The sequence below is a fragment of the Pelmatolapia mariae genome, linkage group LG17 (assembly GCF_036321145.2).
Source record: "Pelmatolapia mariae isolate MD_Pm_ZW linkage group LG17, Pm_UMD_F_2, whole genome shotgun sequence".
In the NCBI taxonomy this organism is placed as follows: Eukaryota; Metazoa; Chordata; class Actinopteri; order Cichliformes; family Cichlidae; genus Pelmatolapia; species Pelmatolapia mariae.
In genome coordinates, this window is record NC_086242.1 from 10,554,682 (window position 1) to 10,578,596 (window position 23,915).

The following is a 23,915-nucleotide window of genomic DNA, read 5'->3' on the forward strand; positions in this document are numbered from 1 at the left end:
ACCTGTGATCTACAATGTAAGAGCAGTTTCTCCTATGACGTACCATAGACCTGTGGAGTGGTTGTTTGGTCCTCTTATGTATAGGTCCTGGCACACCTAACTGCAAGTTGTGCAGTGTCATGCATGCTGTGCCGTGAAGCAGAGAAAACAGATGACTGGAGAGAGGTGATGGCCTACGACACCAAGAGAGCCCTTTCCAGGCGATCTAACTGCCAGTCCACCCTCAACCATTTGACTTTAACAACTTACATGGCAGTAGGGTGGGCAATGATTCACAAAGATGTCCTGACATGTCCCACTAGAGGTTAAATACCTGGGACTCCTCACCAGCTTTTAAAACTATAGAAGGCTTCCGAGAGGTCTTAAAGAGGTTCTTTAAGAGGTCATCTTAAAGAACCTAAAAGAAATCCAGTTGCCTTTGAGTCAAGCACTATGGTGAGATGGATGACTGAGGATATAGCTACTAATTAATATAGTTTAATTATATTAACAGATTTATAATTAAGGTCCCTGGTACACTAGCTAATAGGGTCAATGTCATTGATAACCCACGCTGCCTATTGGCAAAAGTCATATAGGATGTGTTATTTAAGTCACTTTTGCCTGTCTAGAGTTGCTGCTTCCTCTGCAAACTGCTTTGCAACCTACGTCTATATGTTTCTTCTTTTCATTGTGTCTCAATCGTGTTCAGATTTTTGTGATGCCTGCTCTGTTCAGTACCAAAGGTCTTACTTCTTTTCTCTGCATAGAACAAAACTGTACTGCCAAATGTAAATTGCTGCACATGGAATAACAATCTTCTTTTGACCAAAGTGGCCCTGACTGAAATTATTTTGTGACCGACTGTAAGGAAATCTCCAATATGATCCCCTTTTTCAGTAATGAAAACAAAAACCAATGTCAAGATGACCTTGATTCCCCTCTTGCTTCCCCCCTTTTTTCATGCCTGCAAGTATAATGGTCTCCATTAAAAAGCTGAGTTGCAACATTCTTGAATTGTTACAATTAACCCAGGGAGAAAAATATTCTCATAACTGATATCATGACTGATATGATGAATGATGGCCAAAACTAGAAAAACAAAACCCAGCTTTCTTTAGAAAATGATCAAAATTTAATACTCGGTAGGGGAAGAAAAAGTCTCTTTGTTGCCAAGCAATAGACTTCCTCTCTTGCTATACATAATCCAAAAGTCGTTAATGACCCAAAGAAATTAAATATAAACAGTTTCCAGGTATGAGGTACTAGCTTGGATGTTTTGGTTGTAAGCTCCCATGGATCGTGTCTCATGCAATCACAGTGTGTGGTCAGAGAGAAATGCAGACGAAATAATGAAAATGGGAAATATTTGCCAGATTCATGACTCTTGTAACTGCGTGCGTATTTGTGTGTGAGTGTGTGTATGCACATGCATGTATGTGTGTGTTTATAAGTGTAGGTGTTGGTGAATTGGTGTGTGATCCAGTGGTTTGGGTTTTGACATGCCAGGTGTGTGTGTGAGTGCACAGCGTGAGGCTAAAGCAAACGCTGTAAGCTTGAGGTCTGATTTATGGAGTGGCAGAGAGGATTGTGGGAAACAGAGAGGTAGACAAGGTAGACAGAGGTACACGTAAGATGTGTGTTTGTGCAATAGAGAGAGAGTTTGACGAAGATGATTTTTACTGCAGCCATTAAAGCTCCATTATGGTGATGGATTACTATCTATCATGCACACGCACACACACAGAAGCGCACACGCTGGTTATCAGCATGAGAATCAGGGTGAGGTACGGTGTGTGCGCACTGACCCTTTGACACACACTGCAAAGATTGGACCTGCAAAGGAATGCTTATATTTTCTAAAGAAACCGTAGAGATAGCCGTGCTGAGATTAACGGAGAGAGAGAAACGACCAAACAGCAAAGAGGCAAAAAGACACAGAAGAACAAATATATAACTAGAATGCATTAGTATCTGTAAGCAGAACAACTGCCTGCTGCAGACACACCAGCATCTTCTGCTTAGTTACTACAGTTTTTAAGTTAGAGATGATTATGAGACCAGAAGTCTATGGATGCAGCTTGTAAACTAAGCTTGACTTGGTGTTACCCGATAACTTAGAACTTTATGCTCTTGTCTAGATCGTCTCAATTAAGAACTAAACTTCATTACATGGAGTTCAAAAGAACTATACATATAGTACAATCTTATCTGGAGCTAGTTTTTGTTATTTGTTCCCTTTTTTTGGCGTTATTGTGTCAGGAACTGGTAGTTTATTGACATTAGTGATCAACAGTCTTAATTTCATAATAGAGGGGCTAAGATGGGGAAAGCAAAAACAATTTAATTTCTTTTCATTGAATTTCTGTGTAAATTCAACACAGATCCTTCACATAAAAATCAGTTGAAAAATCAAGGGTAGAGAAAGGCCGATGTACAATCCAATTAGTGCTTAATATAGTAAAAAACAACAACAAACAGAGCAGTTAAAACAAAAAGAAAAATACCGTGCTTAACACATTTATTAGATCTCCACCCAGTCTAAGGCTTATGCCACAGCTGCCTTAAATTAACAGCACTGGTGATTACTAAAACCTATTTTTAATGTTTTTGTAATGGTTAATCCATCATATTTTAATGCTAAAATATAATTATTTTTGTTTTCCATCAATTTTCATTTATTTTTATACAAAAAAAGCTGAAAAAAATAGTAAATTTTATTTTTTTTCTGTGGTTTAGCTGTTGATTGTTATGCTTGATTAATTTAATTTAATTTAATTTAATTTAATTTAATTTAATTTAATTTAATTTAATTTAATTTAATTTAAATAATTTCTGACTTCTCAGAGAAGTCCAGTGTGCCAGCTCAAATCTGGGTATAAAAATGTAAATGTAGCTTTTTAAAATAATAAATAATAATATTATTTTTATAGTTTTAAATTAGTTTATGACAGATTTCTAAAATATCTGTGTTTTCTTGTTTTTATAACAGCTGATCTAATAAATGTGTTAAGCTCTGTATATTTTTTTTATGTTTTTATATCGTACAGTACTGTATATTTGTTTCTTTTTTTGCAGATATTGGATGTCTAGGACTGGCAGGACATTTAGAGCTACAAAACAAAAGTAGAAAGTTCATTCTTAACAGTTTGCTGATAAAGTGTAACGATAAAACACACAAACTGCAAGAACATTAACATGTTACAACTGAGAGAAAAAAGTACAGCGCTGCAAAAAGGCAGGAAATGGTTAGGGTAAAAGGTGAAACGGTTGTTTTTGCATTAATGATATAATCTGCTTGAAACAACACTGGAGAGTGATCGGTGATGTCGGGATACACAAAAAGTCTAGTGAGCAAATTTTTGCCTAATAATATCCCGCAAGAGCATAAATGCAGGAAGTAAAGATGCAATCACAGAAGGTTTATGGAGCTTCTCTGAGTGGTGCTACAGAAACTCCTTTATGAAGAACAGCAAAGGGATAAAGTATAACAGGCCTACACAGACGGTCATAATCCCTGTCTCTCTGCCCGTCTCTATTTAAACCATTATACTCTAACCGGCTTATACTGTATGTAGACTGCTTTAGAAGTTGGCTGCCTTTACTGCGCCAAGCCCAAAAGCACCAAAGTGTGTGTGTGTGTGCTGTCCTGCCCAGGCAGCTCAGCTAATAACACGAGCTAACAAGCTGCAGTGGGAATAGAGCTTGAGGACTTGTGCCTTAAACTGTTCCTTGAGGACTAAAATACTGCACCGTTCAAGCACCGCAGTTTTCTAAAGAAAAAAATCATGGGAAGTGTTTTTCAGGCAATTCAACATCACTTGGTAATTTTATTTTATTAGGTTATATAATCAGCCAAATTGACTACAGGAACATACTCATATTTACAAGCCCAGAGTCTGGGAGGAGTTTCTTGGGAGGGACACTCAAATCTGGGAGCCCTCAAACCTTCCGATAAAGGTGCTTTTGAATATATGTGTGGTAACTGTAACAGTGGGATACTTTTAAAGGGAACCAAACTTGCAGAGCGAGACCTAAAACCTTAATCGGCCCTAGAGGAGTGACTATACGCGGCTGGACTTACAACACTAATGGCTGCAGAAAAAAGCAGCAGAAACAGACTGCAGCATTGACTGTATATACTGTAGGTGTAACCTCCCAGAAGGCCAATCTGAAAAGATGGCAGTTTAATATAAAATAATCCACAGTTCTAAGGTTGTACAAGAATTTATTTATTTATTTATTCTTTGGTTTGATATGTTTTTCTTGTTAAAATGAAAGTGCTACTTTACATGCAATGCAAAGGTGCAACAAAAATAAGCCTAGGTGTTTTAAAAAAAAAAATGAATATGCTTTTAAAGAAGAAAGACACCAAGCAAGCTAAGGAGGGTCCAAAGCACTTTTCAAAAGCTGGGCAATTTATATTAAAATATCTAAAAGCTTTATATTGAGCAGTTTCCCTCACTAGGACTGCGGCCAGGCAAAAATCTTAGAGTAGAAAGCATTTTCTTTGCATATCTTGTGTTTGAATTGACATCTTTGACCTTCACCTGCTGCTTCTTATCAAGAAAAAGGGGGAAGAAAGAAAAAGATAAAAGTGGAAAAGAGTGGTAGAGATCGAAGGCAGAGCTAAAATAGTGTAAGAGAGAGAAAGAGAAAGGTGGTGGAGACTCAGCAAGGGTGAGTGACAATAGCAGAGTGTGGAGTGGGAAAAAATATTTCAAAGAACAGAGAAAAGCAAGAGAGGAGAGTAAAAAGACAGAAGAGGGAGGAGAAAGTGATAACCAAAGACAGGCAGAGATCAAGGGTAAAAGAAGTGAAAGACAGGAAATGACAAATGCATGTAAAAAGAGAACGACTGGTAAAGCCATTAAGACTGCATTCAATAAATCTGCATAAAAACCAGCAGCTTGTCTGTAATGACCGACGAAGGCCAATGTGTGTGTGTGACTGTGAAAAAGGTGCAGAGGACATGTGTATGTCTCACTGCGCCTCTTTTTAGCTGTATTTCTAAGTATATACTGTGCACTTTACTTACACTGTGAGGACATCAAAGTGTGTATACTGTTACACTGTGGAACTTCCCTGGTATGAAAACTTGGTTTAAGTCAAGTAATGGTTATGGTAATTTAGCATGAAATTAATGTGATGCATTGTCCTCTGAAGTCATGCATACACAGCTTCGTGTGTGTGTGTGTGTGTGTGTAATGATCGCTGAGGACCTCAGTGTCGTGTTTAGAGAAAAAACAATCATCCTCGAGCAGGAAGCAGAGCTGCCTAATGAAAGCTTAGATAGACCCCAGACCACAATGCGACACAAATAGATGAGCCTAAATGTCTGCTCAGCTCCCAAACGTCTCCTCTCCACCCCTTCCTCCTCTCTCTCATCTACTGCTCAACTCCCGTCTTACAACTTCATTTAAACACAGACAGATGCGCTTTGATTTATAGCTAATTAATCAAAAAGCTCAGATGAAGGCGCAAGCAAAACAACTTCCCAAGTAAATGGAGATTAAAACCATCTACTTCAATCTAATCTAATCTAATCTTGCAGCAATCTAAGTAACAATTCTGAGTTGTGAAACTCTCAAAGTTCAGCTTTCTGTAGTTCTATCCTTCCACCATATATAGAGTCAAGTTGCAGTTTACACCCTATCAAACAATGGCCAGGTTTACAGTGACAGTAACTGGTTTATTCTTCAGGCTGAGTGAGCAAAATTTAAAGAATCCACCTCTGGGCTTTTAAGAGAATTGGATTCATGAAAACAACAACAACTTAAAAAATCTCCAGCCGCGACTGTTCGCTGGAGGCTGCACATTCACACTAAACTATTATGAAAGACAAAGCCAGAAAACAGAACGACAAGCAGACAGGAAAAGTAGTTACACTGGAAAACTATCACCACACCTACAGTCTACAAAGTACACTTTTAAAAAAACTCACAGTGGATGTTCAAATTCAGCATAAACAGATACACATTCTCACAACTGGGCTATCACTGCCATTGTTGTACTGTAGTCACGCTCTGCATTATCAGCTGTGATGTTAAGGTTCCAGCTCAACCCTGTCCTGTTTTTCTATGTCCTGTCCATCAAAAGTCTTCCAATCAGTGACCTTAAAACCACGACGGGTCCTAAAGCAGACACGTGGTCTGTGAAGAGGGCATCAATTTGCTACAGGGCATCAGGGTGTAGAACTGAAAAAACATGATAGTATGCATTTGAAACCTAATTTGTACCTCTGAACAGACTTCAAAGTTTTAGTTAAAGAGCATTTTTGCTTTAACTTGTTATTTTGAAATCTCCACTTAAAAATCAGTGTTTAGATTGGTTGCCTATAAATCTTTCTTTTAGTGCTGCCACCATGTTGGAATTTTCCCATGCTAAAGGGGAAGTATGTCAGCAACTGCACAAACAAACCCAGGTTAGCTGTAAGTCTATTAGCCTATCTTCAGAAGGCAATGCCACAGTAATTTTCTCACATTTTCTTAATTTATGAGATAGCACATCCCTCAAAACTGTAGTTTCAAACCTTTTCTTGTTATCCAAGGAGTCAAATACTTGTAAATCACAATGTGCTGCACACTGCTTTCACCACAAGAGTCTAATAGTATAAGCGATATGTAAAAGTCCTTACCAGATGTTTGCTCCAGCGAACATCTTCTATGTCATAACCGCAAACCCCTCTGAAAGCCTACCGCGAAACCTGACGTGAACTTCCCGAGCAATGTAAGTACATGCTGCACAGATTCAGTATTGCAATTCTGTACCACTAATTCCTCCTAACAAGCAAAGGGTCCTTGGTTTGATCGCAGGAAGAGACATCAGTCCTTGTTGGTATCCAGCATACAAACATGTGAAGCTACTCGCTGTGGTAACCCTTTGTGAAAAGAGGAGTCTCTGAAAGTAGATTCTTCTTTTTTTGATTTTGTATTGTTTTGCACAGTAGCAATGCTGAGAGTTAGCTATGCTGCTAACTATCAGTCAACTTGATTTGTAATCCAAAAACAGGTTGGTCAGTCAATAAAGTTGTTCCTCTTCCCTTAAGTGTTGCTGGAGTTCATGCATTGTGAATTGTTTCATCCTCTCCATGCACCTTGGAAGTAGGTGAAGTTGTGCCAGAAATTTTTGCTGTGATTTAATCCAAAAACAAACAATAAACAGCCAGAAACACACTGACCTGTGAATTCTGTTCATGGGTTAGAGAAAAAGTAAGGGTTAACATGTCGATTAATGTGATATCAAGTAGCAGGATCAATTGAGGCAATGCTAGTGTAAACAAAGAAAATACTCACAGATACTACTTATGTATGTAAAAAAAGGAGTATCTATGGCAATGAATGACTGAATTTTTACGGATGCCTATAGGTAGCGAACAAAGTTATTTCTTCTTTGTTGATGTTGGTTGCTCGGGTATGAGGAAAACAAGACAGCCAAGCACTTGCGTCTTACCGACAAAACCTGCTGCAATACCATTTAGAATCACTAGAGGGCCAAGTTATCTAGCACAGCTTTAAAGTCATTTAAAAGGGCCAATTAATCCTAATTTGAGAGATAACACTGTCAATTATAGTTAGAACTACTAATTTCACTGCTCTTATCTCCACATAACAGCTACAGAGTCTTTAGTTTTCTCTTCTTTACAAAAGCGACATGTCTCGGGCTGCAGGAGCAGAATGGTACATCTCCATTGCAGTGGAAGTTTGTTAAAACTTCCACCCCCGGTCTCTGCGGCCTGCTGGAGCGGGGGGGCTAGGAGGAGGAGTTGGCCGTCCGACTGGGGGTCTGGTGTGTGGGGCCTCCCTGCTGCTGCGGAGTCGGGGCAGTCTGCTTCTCCCCACTGCAGGGAAAAGGGTAACACCACCTGGGTCTGGGTGCAGTTTCCCCCTCCAGGGGCAAGGGTACCTAGACCCGGTTCTTAGAGTACGCTTGGGGAGTGTGATTGTGTGTACAGCGTCTCTTTATGTCTGTCTCCACGTTGGTTGAGTGTGGAGTAATTGCCTATGAGAGCATGAGGGTGGGAATGGATGTTTGTATTTGAGTGTGCCTGTATGTCTGTGTCTATATGTCAGGTTGGGTATCAGACGCCACCTCTCTGGGGACATCTCAGGCCCTCCAAGGTTTGGAGGCCTATCTCCCCCCACCACTTCCCCTGCCGGTGGCAGACGCCCTCAGACATCGATGCGTTGGTGGTTCCTTGTGTCCGGGGGTGGGCGTCCGGGTACACACCAGCTCACTCCTTGGTGGCTGCTTATCGGGGCCTGGAACCTGGGGCTCGCTCGGGCCACTTCGGGGGTGGGGTGCCCTCGGCCTCTCGGCCTGGGGCTCGGTCACTCAGGCACAGCTGGCTGCCGGCGGAGCTCACGGGCACGTCACTGCAACCCCCCCTGGCTTCTGCTCCGCGGCTGCTGAGTGATCCCTCATCTGGGACTCTCCTCAGCTCTTTCTGGGACAGTGGCGCGGCTGCCCCTCTGTTGGTCTTCCTTAGTCTCTTGTGTTCTGGGGGCCTCTGGATGTCTGGAGTTTTGATCTCCTCCATACCTGCTTCATGCCCTGGAGGATGGGACTGTGGCCCCCCACACCCTCTAGCAGATCATTACATTAAGGAACCTTTTAAATACAAGCGCGCTCATGCTCACAGGTGTACACACAGGTGATCACACACACAAACTACACCCTTTTTGGCTCCTACCTCAAAGCACACTGTGCGCTGTCGATCTTACGTGCTGCACAATAATGTTTAATATTAAGTATTTAGTGTTATATTCCCATATATCATTGTGATGTTGTTTATTCTATTACTCTCGTTTTCTTCTGCTTGTTTTCTTTTTTCTTTCTCAACAGGTGATCCAGGTGATCGATATATGTATTTTTTGTCTGCTTATTTTGTTGTTTTTTGTTTTTTGCCCTTTATCCCCGTCCCTCTTCTCCGCTGTTTTTTTTTCCCCCTCTTTCTTTCTCCCTTTTCTTTTCCCCTGTCCCGTATCTAGCAAGTAAAAATAAAAAATAAAATAAACAATAAAAGGTAAATCAAATGGACCATTACGGCAAGGCTGGGATGGTCCATTTGGTAAAGTAAATCCGTTGGGCATCTTTCTTTGCCTTTAGACAATAATTCTGATGGCAAAAGAACCAAACGGGACAGGTTTAAAAAAAAAAAAAAAAAAAAAAAAAGGAAGTTTGTTAAAAAGCCATGAGTCACTTTAGTAGATTTAACAACTGTGAGGCTGTGGAAACCTCACAGATTACTTGTTGTATAACTTAAAAAACAAGCAAAGAGAAAGCTCATTTCTCTCTGACAAGCTTATTATTTGGAGATCACACTATAACAACAAAGACATTTGAAGTGTGTAATTGTGCGGTGTTTTCTTTCATTACAATGAGTTGTAGAGTCGTAAATATGAGGACTCGGTTTTCGTGGTGTTTCTCTAGTTTGAGTTGGCTAAGAAACAGTCGCAGCCACTCACTGGGAGCCGTTTGAGTTTTAGCAGATAGAGTGTCATGGGCTGACAATTCAAGCAGGATTCATAAGAGCAGTGATAAAATGTCCAACTCGGCCAATAACACTTAATACATTTTTTTTTTTACAGGACCTAACACGCGCAAATGTCTTCAATATGGGCTTAAAAAGACTCGTACACTTACACAATCTCATAGTTTTCAACAAATATACAAACTTGACCTTGACGGCTCTTTCAAATACTCGAACAGTTAGACAAACAGCCATAAACAAACACAGCCAAGCGATCCTTATACCTTCACTCTTATAGCCAGACATAGGCCAGAGAGAGCGCGTGAGAGAAAGCCTTCCTGTGTGTGCACGCGCGAGTGTGTGGAAGAATATGACGCCAGTTCTCTTCAGTGCTTGTTAGAGACGTCATTGAGTCATAAAGGTTATTATTATGACTATGGCACAGAAAACAGCTCTTTTAGTAAAACCTCTCTATTGGAATCATTGTTACTTTTGTAGTTCAGCTGAGGTTAAAGAGAGAGATGGAAACAAACACATAGAAACAGAAGAACAAAATAAATGTCTCCGGCAGATCCATCATCATTACTGAAACTGGCCTTTCGCTAAAAGCTCACTACTGTGCTTAGCTTAGCTGAAAGATGACACGTAAAAGGCTGACCTGGATAATGTTAAGTTTCATTAGTCTAACACTTTCACTGAGTAAATGTCAGAACAGTGGATACGAGAGAGGGCCCAGTCACTCAAATGTCAAATTCAAACGAATGGCCTCATTTGCAAAAGCTCTTCGGTTCAGTTCAGTTCAGTCATTTTGTTGTCCCTGCTGGGAAAATTGGTTTACTGACAGGTTCTGAAGAAATCGCCCACAAAAAGAACAATATAAAAGCACAAAAAACAATGCACAACTGCCACAAAAAGACATAATCCTGCACTTAGAAGAAAGAAAAAACACTAAAATTAATTTTTTTAAAACATAAAGTATTAAAAGTTAAGGTACAGATCTACTTCTACTGCTTTTAAACCTCACAAAAACACAACTGAAGTAAAAAGACCAGTTTTACAGCAGCTGCGCTTTAAAAATGAACAAACAAGAGTGTTATTTTTTAACCATTTTAAACATCACTTGCACATCTTAGGGAACAAATGCTCTTTCATTTTATAACATGTATCAGTCCACACTACTTCAACACATGCATGAGATTTATATGCCCTATATATCTCCCGCTGTTCTGAGCTTCTTAATAAATTAGGTTGTGGTGAAAAGTACGGGGTTACGCCTCTTAAACTTTGAATTCAGGTGTTTTCACTCATTACCACAAGTGTATAAAATCAAGCACCTAACCATGCTGTCTGCCTTTATAAAGATTTGTGAAAGATTAAGACTTACTCACTGAATTCGAGTGTGGTATTGTAATACGATGCTTCTGTCACAATAAGACAGTTTTTGAAAGTTCTTTTCCGCTAGATGTTCCACGATCAACTGTAAGTGGTATCATTGCAAAGTGGAAGTGTTTAGGAGCCACAGCAGCTCAGCCTCAAAGTGGATGACCATTTTCTCTGAATCCTGAGGCGCCAAGTGGGTAAAAGTCGCCGATGCTCTACTGACTGCATGACTGAGTCCCCTGTCATTAACATCAGCACATAAAGCGTGCACTGGGAGCTTCTTTCCATAGGGAAGCAGCTCCTGTAGGTGTAAAGTGACAAATACTTTTATCAAGTATTTACGTATTGAGAAGTATTTTTGTCCAGTAAGTTTCTGTCAGACAAGAGCTATTTGACACAAAATAAAAACTTGTGTCTCGAAGGTAAATTGAGATTTCAGACACGTTTATCACTTCTCATCTTGAAATTGCATCATCACCAACAGCTACATGTCCATTAAATGCCAGCAACTGCAGTATTTATGACATGGACACAAGTTTCAGTCTTGCTGTGTATTATTTTTGGCCACCGTGTAATGACAAATTCACACAGACGCTGAAATAAATACAATAAATGTAGTCCACTATGTAGAAAACAGGGAGTGATTTTGACAAAGCCTTCATACTTGTCAGATCTGAAAAATGCAGTCGATTGATCAAAGCAGTGATGCCAGAGGATGACACACTGAAACGCACAAGATGCATCTAAAATCAGAACATTAAAAAACCCAGAAAATGTCATATTTTGAAATAAAAGAAGCCTCTTTCTACAACTCTCTCCTTCCACCAGACAAGCGTGACTATATACACTTGATTACCCACTTCATCCTTTCATCTCTGCTTACCTCATATGCTGACCTTATTGCTCTTTAGCTTTACCACTCACTAATCCTGCCAGAAAGACTTATGAATGTCTAAGTCTGCCACCACGGGTTGGATTTGGTAAAGTTGCAGACTGGATTCAACCACTACACACAGAAACCCCCTAAAAGCTTGAATCGAGAGCTATTGTGCAGCTGTTTTAGTGATTTGGTTTTTCTTGTGATATTTCATGTACGGGCTTTTCTTCAGATTGTTTATGTATTTTTTGATGTCTGATAACTTTAGTGGAAACACATTTTTCTGTTTACGTTTCCTATTCCAGTGGTTTTAATACTGTTGTGTTTGCTGGTTGTGTGTTGATACTATTTTTGTAGAACTGTAGGAGTGTATTATGATTAGGATTGTTGGCACGCGTCTGCTACCTTTGGCACGTTTTTTCTGCCGGTGTTTTTCATTATGTAATTACAGCTCTGATTTCTGATTGGTAATGGGATCTCACCTGGCTTTTATATGCTGTGATTGTTTGTCTTAAACTACGCTGATGATTGCTGAAACACTTCCTTCGTTTTACCATTTTTTTTTTACAATTTTAAATTAAATATAGTGTTTATAGATTTATAAATCGTTGTGTTCTTTCCATATTTGTATTGTGCATTTTTGGGGGATAAGCGGCAAAACAGAGTGTTAGTAAAAGTTTTGAGTTTGCGCTGCATTACAGAAGCACACAGTAAGATAGACAAGCCTCCAATGGTCATTCATGATTGCTGTGCATTCATGTTAATCCATATGTGGGTGCCAGACATGTAGGTTTCCGCCTGTGAGATTTTGTCTGCATCTATGGGTTTTACATGCTATTTTAGTGTGAGCCTAATGGGTTTACAGAGTGCCAGGCATTTTAACAGAGCCAGGGAGAGGCTTGTAAAACACACACACTCACCACAAGACAGAGAAGAGAGGCTGGCACACTGGAACATGGTGGTCTGGAGGGAGTCTGTGTGCGCATTAAGAGGGTCAGCCAGGGTGATGCTGACACATGATGAAGGAAAACGAGAAACACGGGCCTGAATGAAAGACTGGCAGTGTGTGTCTGCGATTGTACATAGGCAGGGTTGGGGTCTTAAAAAAAACAACAACAATAAAAAAAGAAACACATGGCGCCAAGTGGTGCCTGAATATGGGTGGGTTTGCAGAAAAAGGGAGGAAGAAGAAGAAAGATTCAAACTGTGATGTTGTTAATGGAAACATCCCACTAAAAATAGTATAAAAAATAACTAATGAGTACAACTGCATTTCTAAAAAAAGTGGGACTCTGAATTACGAATCATTCAAACCCCATATTTATTTTAAAACAGCACAAACCAAATCTGCCAATCTGCTGTCAGTGCTAGGAGAAAGGTCGAAAGTCTGTGCATAATTTTATACCTATCCATTTAGCGGATGACCACTGTACAGAACATGTAACCCTCACATATAGAGTAAAGTCCAGTGAACCCCAGCCCTGGTCTCTGCTGTACTCAGTGTGGAAACACTTTCCTCGTACACACCAGAGCATCATTCATAACTTAGAGCTTCCAGTGACCAAACAGGGTTGGGAGTGGGTGTAATTGCTTATTCAACAGTTAGCCACACATCACTAAGGATGTCAAAGAAAGACAGGCTTTTAGGAATAAATACCCTTTGGGCTTGTCTACAGCATAAAAATAACTTAATTAACTTCTAAGGAAAGCAAGAGAACCACAATTTAATCCAATATAAAATAAAAAAAATCTGTGGGGCTGCATGGAAAGCACAGCAGATATGAACTCTACCACACAACAGTTCACCACACTGGACACACAGAGGAGAGTGACACACTCAGGGCTTTCTCTCTATGAATTTAATGTCTCCAAGAGGCTGAAAGGAGAAGCACAGCAGTTATTGTCCATCCACAGTAAAACAGTCTTCCCACCTTTATGAGTAAAACACCCTCGAAGGAACTCACAGTAACACTGTCACTCTTTAGCATTAAATACCACGTCCCTCTAACAGATCTGTACCTCACACATCAGTCACCATTAGCATTTTCTGAAAGAGTTGTAAACATGTTCGAGATAACAGCCGACCCACTTCTAAACACACTGATCTCCAGTGGTGGTGTACAGAGGACTCTGTCACTAGTCTAAGCCACCTATGAGTTAACATCTATAGGGCCCTTTAGCTCAGCTTTTCATGAACTCCAGCCTCACTTCCCAGTGCAGGAATTAAAAGACATTCATTTAAAGGCTTTATTGTTTTTTATGGAAAAATCCAAACAGGTTAAAGGAGAGCTTATTAGTTACTTAATTAGTTCTGAAAAAAGTTAATATAGCTCCTCCACCTCTCCTTTAGCTTCGTTCTGGTTGGCTGATCCACATAAACAGAAGGTTTGAGCAGCAGGTGTGTGGGCCCTCTGTGCCAAACCAGAGCTGTGTGCCTGAGATGACTATATTAAGAATATCCGCTCTCTCTTTACCAACTACACATCCAGCAGTGTAAAACAGAGTGTTTAGAGCAGAGTGAAGTCTGAATTGTGGCTCGCGTGGATTATGTGAAGATATACTGACCCCATTATTTGAAACTTTGGCCACATTGTTGAGCATCAACATATGTATGACAGAAAATAAGGGATAAGTACCAAAGTTCCACTTCAAGGGCAGTTCCATCTGGTATTAAATTTCTTCTTCAGCTCACGGTGTTACATGAAGATTGGTAACCTTACGTGTATATGTGATAATCACCACATATACAGCTACTTTATAATAATGCATGGATAAGTTTGACTACAGTTAAGACGATTTTTTTTGTAACCCTATTCTAGGAGTTGATTTTGCCACTGCAGCAAAATGAATGTGCAAAAGCCAGAAAAATAACAAAAATCAAAACATTGCACCCTGCCATGAAAATGGTTAATGTAAAAAAGAAAAAAGTCATTTGTGGTGAATTGGGTAGGTTGGTCTATTAAGCTCTTTTTTCCTCTGTTGTAGATTTGACTTGGATGTGGCCGTGAGCGCAGTTTGGTACAAATGTTTTCAATATTCTGAAAATGTTTTTATAAATATAAGTTAGGAATAAAATACTGCAGGCTACATTCAGCCTCGTTAGATAAGCTTTCACAGCTGCCCACATAATCAGTTTTAATAGAGTATGTTTTTCTTTTGAAAATGTAGATCTTCAGCAACTAGGCCACAGAACAGTCTGCTTTTTTTTAATGAAAGCAGGCAGATGGTGAAAAATGTCCACGAAAGGCCTCCAGACCATTTCTTTGTTAATTTAATGTACCCGTGATTAAATGAGAAGTTAATTTTACATATCGAAAGTTTATTTAAATTGACACCACGCAGCAGTGTTTTTGAAACACTTTGTGCTTAACGGAGACATTTCCTTGCATTAAGACACAAAAAGGGCTTTCATACAGACTGTAGAAAACTAGTCCCGCTGTACCCCAACCACACACTCTGTCACGTAGCTCTGCGAGTGTGTCTAAAGTTACGTTCTTCAATGCATACCACATGTAGCGACCATGCATTGCCTGATCCGTTTTCAATATGGAGAAAAAGACAGAGAGGGAGACAGAGGAAGCTGCAGAGGGCCACAATTTTTTAAATTTAATAATATACTGTTTATATTGAATATCTGAAAACACAGCTGGTTGCCATGATAATGCAGCAACATCTAAGCAAGCAAGGTTGGCCAGTGTTTCTGTAACTTTCTCGAAGCCTCACCTTTTCTTTCGTTAGCCTAGATTCCCTTCCCGTTGCTCTCCTCCCTCTCAAAGATGACAACTCTTTTGACAGTGAAATAAATATACTTCTTTACCCTCCTTACTCTGCACTGTATACGAACCAACCCTTTCTCTGCTGCCAAAAGCTTGAAACAGAGTTTACTCCCAGTAAAATAAAATGTCTGAAACGGTTTTTGTTCCGCAGCCAGGCGCTTGTCGTCAGGTGACCTGCTGGAGTAAATCTTTTCAATAATGTCAAAAGCAGCGCCAAAAACCTGCCAGGCAAGCTCAAGTATGTGCCCCTACTCCTACATGCAAACACACACACATCTGCACACTCACAGCAAGAACAAGCATGCAACCTCGTGCATGTCAACACGTACAGCATGTAAAGGCAAGCACACAAACACACACAGTGGAGAGTTTTAAAGAATTGATAAATGAGGAGCGACTAAATATTATCGCTTTTTTTCCTCCACGCTTCTCAAAAATAGAACACGCTCTCGCTCTTTTCCCCCCCTTTTTCTTACACACACAAACACTTTTTTTGAACCGCAGGAATGACTGATGTCGTTGCATTTCATTTTTTCCTTCCTCTCATCTCTCACTCAGAATGCACCCAGGAGTCCTCACCTGTTCCTGCGTCATGCTGTGCAGCTGCGTATGCCAAGAGGCGGAGTCAGAGCGGTGATAGGCGGGGGGCGGGGCAAAATCTTGCAATATGATTGGGTCTCGCTCCTGACACAGTGAGGTCAGGTGACTGATGTACAGCTTCAGCTTACTGCGATTCTGATTAAGATCCAGGAGAGGAGAAAGACTCTGAAGGAGGAAAACAGAAAATTAATTCTTTTTTTTGTTTTAGTGTATAAAAAATAGCAAAACAAAAAACATGAACAAAACAAAATTCCCCATTATAACGATTTTGCAAGAATACTAGAGGGGAAACCAGATGGACATGCAGTGATGGGCAAATGTAAGATGAGTAAGACAAAGAAAATGAAGCAGAGGCACACTGAGAGAAAGCCAGAGAAGGCGCTTCTAATAATGAGGATCAGTGCACTGTTTTTAATTGCATACTGTCACAGTTGTAGCTGAGACTGAAAGAAGACTCTCATGGGCAGTTTTCAGCCGAGAAAACCATTTATAGTAGTTCATTTAAAGAAAAACAATGTGCTCAGTTTTCACAAACACTGCACCTACAGCAGCTGATCCACTGTGTGCACCAAGGTTATTGTAGTTTATGGAAACAAAACTAAAAACTAAACATTAAAAAAAATTCAATTAACTGAAATAATTTCATGAATTGAAAAAAGTAATCAAATCAAATAAAAATATCAGTGATATATGCATAGTTTCAGTATTTGTTAGCTTGGTAAAAGTCTTCTTACTTGCTTGCCTGATGAGGCACTGTTGGATGTGTAATTGAGACTGCTTTCAAAAAGTTAATGCACACACATTCCCCTGATGATGTGGTGCTTCTTTCAGCAGTTTCTAGTAAAGTACAGTTTAACAATTTGCACATATAAGACACAATCCCCCAGCAGAGAATCTATAATACGCTTAAAACATGTTCAGCATAGTTACCATGGTGATTTAGCCAGGTAAAAAAAGAGCTACTCTTTTCTGACAAGAGTTTTAAGGGTTTTTTTGAGCCTGGCACAAAAACACAAAAAAGCATGGCTATGTTGAACTTGATTTATAGCACACCTCTTCTCAAATCACTTCCCTACAAATCAGTTGTTTTTATTTTTTGTAGCTGTTTTTTCACAAAACTGTAATTTTAACACTGGAAAAAAAATTGTACAGGGTCAAAAAACAAACAGATTTCATAGAATAGACTAGAATAGCCCTTTATTGTCATTGTACATGTACAACTGGGCCGGAATAAAATATAAATAGTAGACAGGAGGAATAAATAGCAAACAGGAGAAATATACACCAAAACTCAAAGGCACACAAGTTGCAAAGTGCTTGGAAGTAGTAGGAGTTCAAATAAATTGCAAACAAGAAAATATAATGGCAAGAAATAGGAAAATAAGGCAATGCAAAGCAATATCAAGTGATTTCAGACACCACAGACTGTATGTTTAGGGCAAAGTTTACCTCGGTGTAAAGTAAAATTTGTTTTGGCTAATTCAGACATTTAGATTAATGAAAGACGAATTAATTAATGGAAAAATAGACAGAGGAAAGAGGTGAACATATATATAAAAACATATTTTGTTGGTAGACTGTCATGCTCAGGAGTAAACAGAATACTGGAAGAACATATTAATCCCCACCAATCCACAGGTAATGGCTATTATGAACTCAGAAGTAGAAAGCCGATTCTCTTAAAAAAGCTTAATTTATTGTTGAACGTCTGACTATATAAGTGCAGATGAGCAAAACAGATACATGCATTCTGGGCGCATGACATGAGACCTCCCAGGGCACACACACACACACACACACGCACACACACACAGATAAGGCATGCTGACACACACTATTCTCCTTGGGGAATACTAGGATTTAAGTGCAGAGGAAGCATTTTAAGAGGGCTGTTAGTGTGTGTGTGGGTAAAGTATATTTAATCCCAGCAGCGTCTGTCCACACTCTGCGAGCTGTGCTCATCGTCACTCAGCATACCCACACACAAACACAACCCATGTGTTTCACTGACAGGATCCTCAGCGCAGTAACATCTTTCTCTCTCTCTCTAAAGTCTTCCTCAACTTTTTAACCTCGTCACATCTTCACTTTTTACACACAAGAACTACAAATATCGATGTGAATTTGCCTCAGGTTTTGGGTTTTATTATATACATTCATTTTACACAGAATGTTATTTGGTGAAGTCAGTGAATATCAATAAATGAATGATGATATGACATCATCAGATAAATATAGCAGGAAAAATAATAATGGTTTTTGTGTTGCCAAACACTTCACCTACAGTTTTTTATATTTTTCTCAATTTGATCTTGTGTCATTTAATTTTTATTTTGCATATTACTTATTTTTATTTTTCTCTGCTTGTCTATGTGTGTGTGTCTATCCAAGATACTCAAATTCCTTAAAACAACTGGCGACCCTGTGTCAGCCATCACTGGCTAGGGAAGGACGTATTCCCCGACCAGTTGGCAAGTGGTTGCTAGGTGAAACTGGTCACAGAATGGTACATGGTGCTACACCAAAAACCTCCTTGTGCCTGCTTTGGTCACTTGTGAATTGTTGAAGTCGACCTTAGTTTTCATGGATGATGGACCTATCTCCAAACGCTCCCCAACTAGTTGTTGAGCAATAATGAAAGTTGAAAAAGTGTGACACAAACTGAATGCAGAGACCATTCATCTTTAAAATAAAAGTTGTGCCTTTTGAAACATGTTGGTAGCAGCAGCAGGAATGCACAACTTTACTGAGGCCTTAATTGTAACGGTACAGCGAGTGTCATTGCAGTGTAATCTTGTTCTGGTTTCTTTCATTTTCTTTTGCCATTGCTTAGCTGTTTGTTAATTCCCCAGGCAGCAAGCTGTAAGGAAAACCTGTATTTTCTCTGCAGCATGCAGGCTTAGTCAAGTCTAGACTTTACTTGTGCTCCATGTCTCTGTGCCTTGTTCCATTTTTTATTGCTGAAAAGTTGTCCATCACCCTGGTGTTACAGCAATGTACACTTGAGTATACTCAAACTGCTATACCCCCACCCATTTAAAGCTTCATCTTGTACCAGACAGTATCTGCTACATTGTCCATTTGGTTATATCTCCCAGTAGTAGTCAACATTATTGTCTGAGTTAAGATTATCTTGGTTTTGATCGTAGAATTGATAATCTGTTTTCTTTCCCGCCTTTTGTTGTTCACCTCCAAGGTTGCTTTAACCCCTGCCCTGTTTAGTCCGTTAACTCTGGTTTGTTTTCCCTCTTGGTGCAATTCATCTGTGCAGACATGAACATGATAATCGCACTTGGGCACAAACCAAATCAACTGCACCAAGACCCTTTGGAGGAGGCCTGGTTCCAAATGAACTCCAGAGTAGTTTGTTTACGGTGAGAATGTGCCCTTGATCTGACCCAGCTATTGGGTCTAAATTGTAAGTTTGTGCTAAATGCACATTCGGGGTTGTAGCAGAGTACAATAAACGTACAGAGAACACAAACTTTGAAAAAAAGTAAGAATATTAGGAATAAATTCTCCATGTTATCCAGCTTGAGCTACCTAACCTCTTTGCATCAGCATTGGAGTACAGCTTTAAGCTGTCGCTTACCTGTTGCCTACTTGTCCTAGTCACTTCTAGCATGTTTTCTAACTATAAAATACTTATTTGGTTGGCATTTAAACACTGACAAAAACATAATTTAATTGCTCTGGCATTTGAGAATCCTTTCGAAGTTAAGATCATTAAAAGTAGATTGGGTTGGAGGGATTTTGTGAAAAAAAATTGTACTCGATTCTTTAGTGGCATTGACGCAACAATGAAAAGTGACAGTACATCAGAGGAGCTGTCACTTGTGATTTTGAGTCTTCCCTGATTTGCTGCACAAACAACTGACAGAAAAAGTCTCAGCAATTTTGTGTTTTTACAGTGAATCGCCAATAATCACCAGCAGCTAAACCTAAATCTAACACACACAAAAACATAAAATATACACTTTTAAATGTGTGGTAGGACAAGTCAGCGCAACACACTCATACACACGCAAACACAGAAAAACATACATACACACACTCACACTCATTCATGGTGGTTATCAGCTTTGTAAATGGCTCCAGTTACAGTATTTTCCAGGGAGGACCTGCCAGTAGGTTACAGTCCATTACAAAATACATTACTGAACATTTCCCTTTGGAGGAGAAAGGGAGGTAGACCGAGAAGGAAAGAGAGGGAACGACAACATTTGGAGTTAAAAGGCTGAAGAGATTCTACACATTCGGCATTTCAAGCCCTCTTTCTTTGGCTCTGAGTTATATTTGCTGATGGTAGATGTGCAGTGAGGCCGTTATCTCTCCCAGACTGATGTGTAATATGGCAATATCTGAAGAAAATTCTCCAAATTTGGCTTTACTGCTCTACAAACATACTTAACATATGTGTAACAGCTATCCTCTCACACTTTGTAATTCATACTATTCTGTCAGAAAGCTTAAAAAAAATCACGGTCCACACTTTCCAGACCTGCAGTGGAGCTCTGCGGATCAAATACAAGACGAATGAGAAACAGACACGAAGAATGGAAGGAATGACGGCGATATGAGGAAGACATTAGGAGAGAAATAACACGAGTTGTTTCCTTTTCTTTAAGTTCTATTATAAGAAAAATGGCTGAGGAATTATGGGATAAAATACGACCAGAAACACAGCCCACTGAAAGTATTCGCAAGACTTTCATTAAGGTATACGGCAAATATGTGTCTACATGTTTTTCTTGTATTACACAGCCTCCAATAGCCAACATATGCAGTGTGTGTGTGTGTGTGTGTGTGTGTGTGTGTGTGTGTGTGTGGTTAATGGGTCCGCAGTGCTTCTCAGTATCTTACTGTAGTATGAAACAATCCCAAAGGAGAAATAACTTTATACAGCACTGTGAGTCAGTGTGTGTGTGTTTGTGCTTCTTTATTAGACTCCCCTGCCTGCCTACCAGATTCTTACTGTTCTATGAAAGAACTCCATAGAGAGACATTCAGCTAGCCTCACTGATGGGATGCATTAAAAAAAACCCTCTATGGCCATATTATATGGTGAAATCAAGACTTTTCTTCCTCCGCAGAACCCTCTGAGACAAATACACACCAGCAAAAATGCACATATTTGTCCAGGATCAGCATCAGTAGTGGGTGTAGGCTTTCACTGCTTTGTAAGTGCTATCTCAGTGACCCAACCGATGAAGTCTTGGCTAGTAGATGATCTCTTAAACTGCCAAGCAAATGTATCATCCGGTTGTAAAACTGCTCGTCAGTTTGTTGCAGAGCTAAGACAGAGAGACCGACAACCATTCACTCCTACATGTCTTTGGACTGTAGGGGGAAGCCAGAGTACCCAGACAGAACCCATGCAGACAGGGGAGAATACCCAAACACTATACAAGAGGTTGCACGGCATTAGTGTTTGCCTCACATTAAGGTTCTGGGTTTGAATCCGCTGGTCGTCTGCGGGTGTTCATTGTGGAGCTTGGATCTTCACTATTAGTACTTTGGCTTTCACCAACAGTCTAAAGGCAGGCTTGTTAGGTTATGTGGTCTCTATCTCTGCCTTAGCCTTGTGATAGACCGGCAACCTGTGCAGGTTGGGGATAGGCTTCAGCCCCATTATGACCCGAAATCAGATAAGTTGTTAAGAAAATGGATTATACTGGGTGTGGTAGATAAGTCACTTCGAGCATGAGCCCATCTAGTATACATTATGACTATGTTCTTCACTGTAACTTAGCAGTCCCCAACCTTTTTTGTACTACTGACCGGTTTATTTCCAACAATATTTTCACGGACCGGCCTTTAAGGTGTCGCGGATAAATACAACAAAATAAAACCAGCACCAGTACCAGCAAGAAAGAAGATTTATTCATAACACACGGGAAAAGACCCAGGGAAACCGAGTTAATGCTAAAAACCAATAAAAACCCTGAAAACCATAAATTTCACACCCGAACCTCAACTCTCGTGGCCCGGTACCAAACGACTCATGGACTGGTACCGCTCCGTGGCCCAGCGGTTGGGGACCGCTGTTGTAACTGGAGTAATTTGAGGGTTTTGGGCTTGTGAGGTGGGGAAAAAAAATGGCAAGACGTCTGAAAAACTGTTTTGTTCCACAAGCTTCATTAAAATATTGGCTTAATTGATATGGGAAACAAGAGCACTCATAGAGCACAACTCCCCCCGAAGAGCGTGACCATAACCCGAGTTTCACCAAAATGAAATTATCTCGAGCTGTTATGGTATCTACCATCACACAAAATCTGAACATGATGTCTTTAAAACTGTGGATGCTAGATTGCTAACCAACAGCCAAACAAGCTGAATCAATTACATGTTTAGACTGTATTGTCAAACTGTTTAATCCACCTCACAAAAAAAAACATCTCAAGAATAAGTAATGTAAATGTAATATCACTTTCACTTTCTTAGAAATGGTGACAGATTTTAAAACACATTAAAAAACTCTGAAAAAGACACTTGCTAATTTATAAAATGTACATTTTCTACTATTTCTTGTGTAGTTATGCATCTAATAAATCTGAAAGCTATTTGAAAAAGCAAAATACCATGAAGTGGCCTTGACAATGCCTGATGTGTCTTAAGAGTGCTCCCCAGTGTTTCTGTGCAGCAGCAGTTGTCTCTGAAGCATTTCATTGTCCAGCTGCAGCACAAAATCCCCTCACAGAATACACACAATCACTCACTGTGCGGATGAAATGTGCTATGGCAAATTACCAATCTTACACACCAAGAGAGTGTGTTTTCATGTGGCTATGTAAATACAGAGAGGTGGAAACAGAAAGAAAAGGAGATAGAGTATAAGCTGTGTGTGTGTTGCCTCTCTCAGCAGGGAGGTGCTACCTCTAATTAATAACCAGGGTCAAACTTAGATCCAATGGTGAACCTTTGGGCTTTTAGCATCCCAATGGGAAATCCATCTGGAGCAGCTGAGCTGCACTAAAAGCAGCATGTGCAGCTCATATGTGGTGCCGTCTCTGCACTGCGGTCTTAGTAGATCCAACCGTTTGGATGCCTTTTAATAACCACTAAACTTAGAAGAGCCTTTCAACCATTAATTGCTTGAAATGTGTAAATATTTCCAATTCACTTGTTTCAAGAGTTTAATGGGAACAAGTGACTTTGCCAGTTTGGCGTTGAAACCTGAACATTTGCACTACTCAATACTCAGGTTTCTTTCTTTTTTCTTAAGAAAGACTGCTCTACATTAGACGTATTGTGGTTGGGTGTCTTTTGTTCTTTCTTGAGTTGAATCTTGTCACGCATCTACAATTAATGACCTTTGGGCTTTTGAAATACTGGAAAGCCCCCATTGTATGATTAAAAAAACAACACAGGAGCAAGGTCAAAGGAAAAACCTTCTTTTCATCATTTCTGACAGAAAAAAATATACTTTTTACATAGCAGTTTAGCAAAGGTGCATATTTCCAACACTACATTACACATTTCAGTTGATTTGAATAAGAATATGGTCTCAGTTGGCATATGATTGACACATGAAGCTTACAATATCAAACCAAAGGCAAGACCCAAGTAGAGTTGAGGAACAAGGGAATCATCCAAAAGATTAATGAAGGTTGAAATAATGAAATCATGGGTATAAAAATGCACAGGGAAAAAATAAATCATAAAAAAGAGTTCAGAGAATGCCAACTGGAAGAAATCCTTATCATGAGAGGATGAAATTATATTTAAGGATGAGAAATTGAACAAATGAAGCACAATTCAAGATTTGATGGCTGAAGGGAAAAGGAAAGGAAAGATGAATCACAGAATAAAAGATGCATTTCAAGAT

General features: G+C 39.6%; 1 protein-coding gene across 12 annotated transcripts in view; it reads right to left on the reverse strand.

Annotated features, from left to right (window-relative positions):
- Nucleotides 1–23,915, reverse strand: part of LOC134646592 (ELKS/Rab6-interacting/CAST family member 1-like) — a 159,453-nt gene that overhangs the window by 8,587 nt on the left and 126,951 nt on the right. For 8 of the 12 annotated variants that reach the window (XM_063500406.1, XM_063500407.1, XM_063500408.1 and 5 more), the window contains one exon: nt 16,064–16,249. In XM_063500406.1, the coding sequence (XP_063356476.1) occupies nt 16,064–16,249 (186 nt within the window). Of the gene's footprint in view, nt 1–16,063; nt 16,250–23,915 lie in introns of those variants that run through there. The other 4 variants (XR_010096770.1, XR_010096769.1, XR_010096768.1 and 1 more) reach the window with 1 other exon arrangement.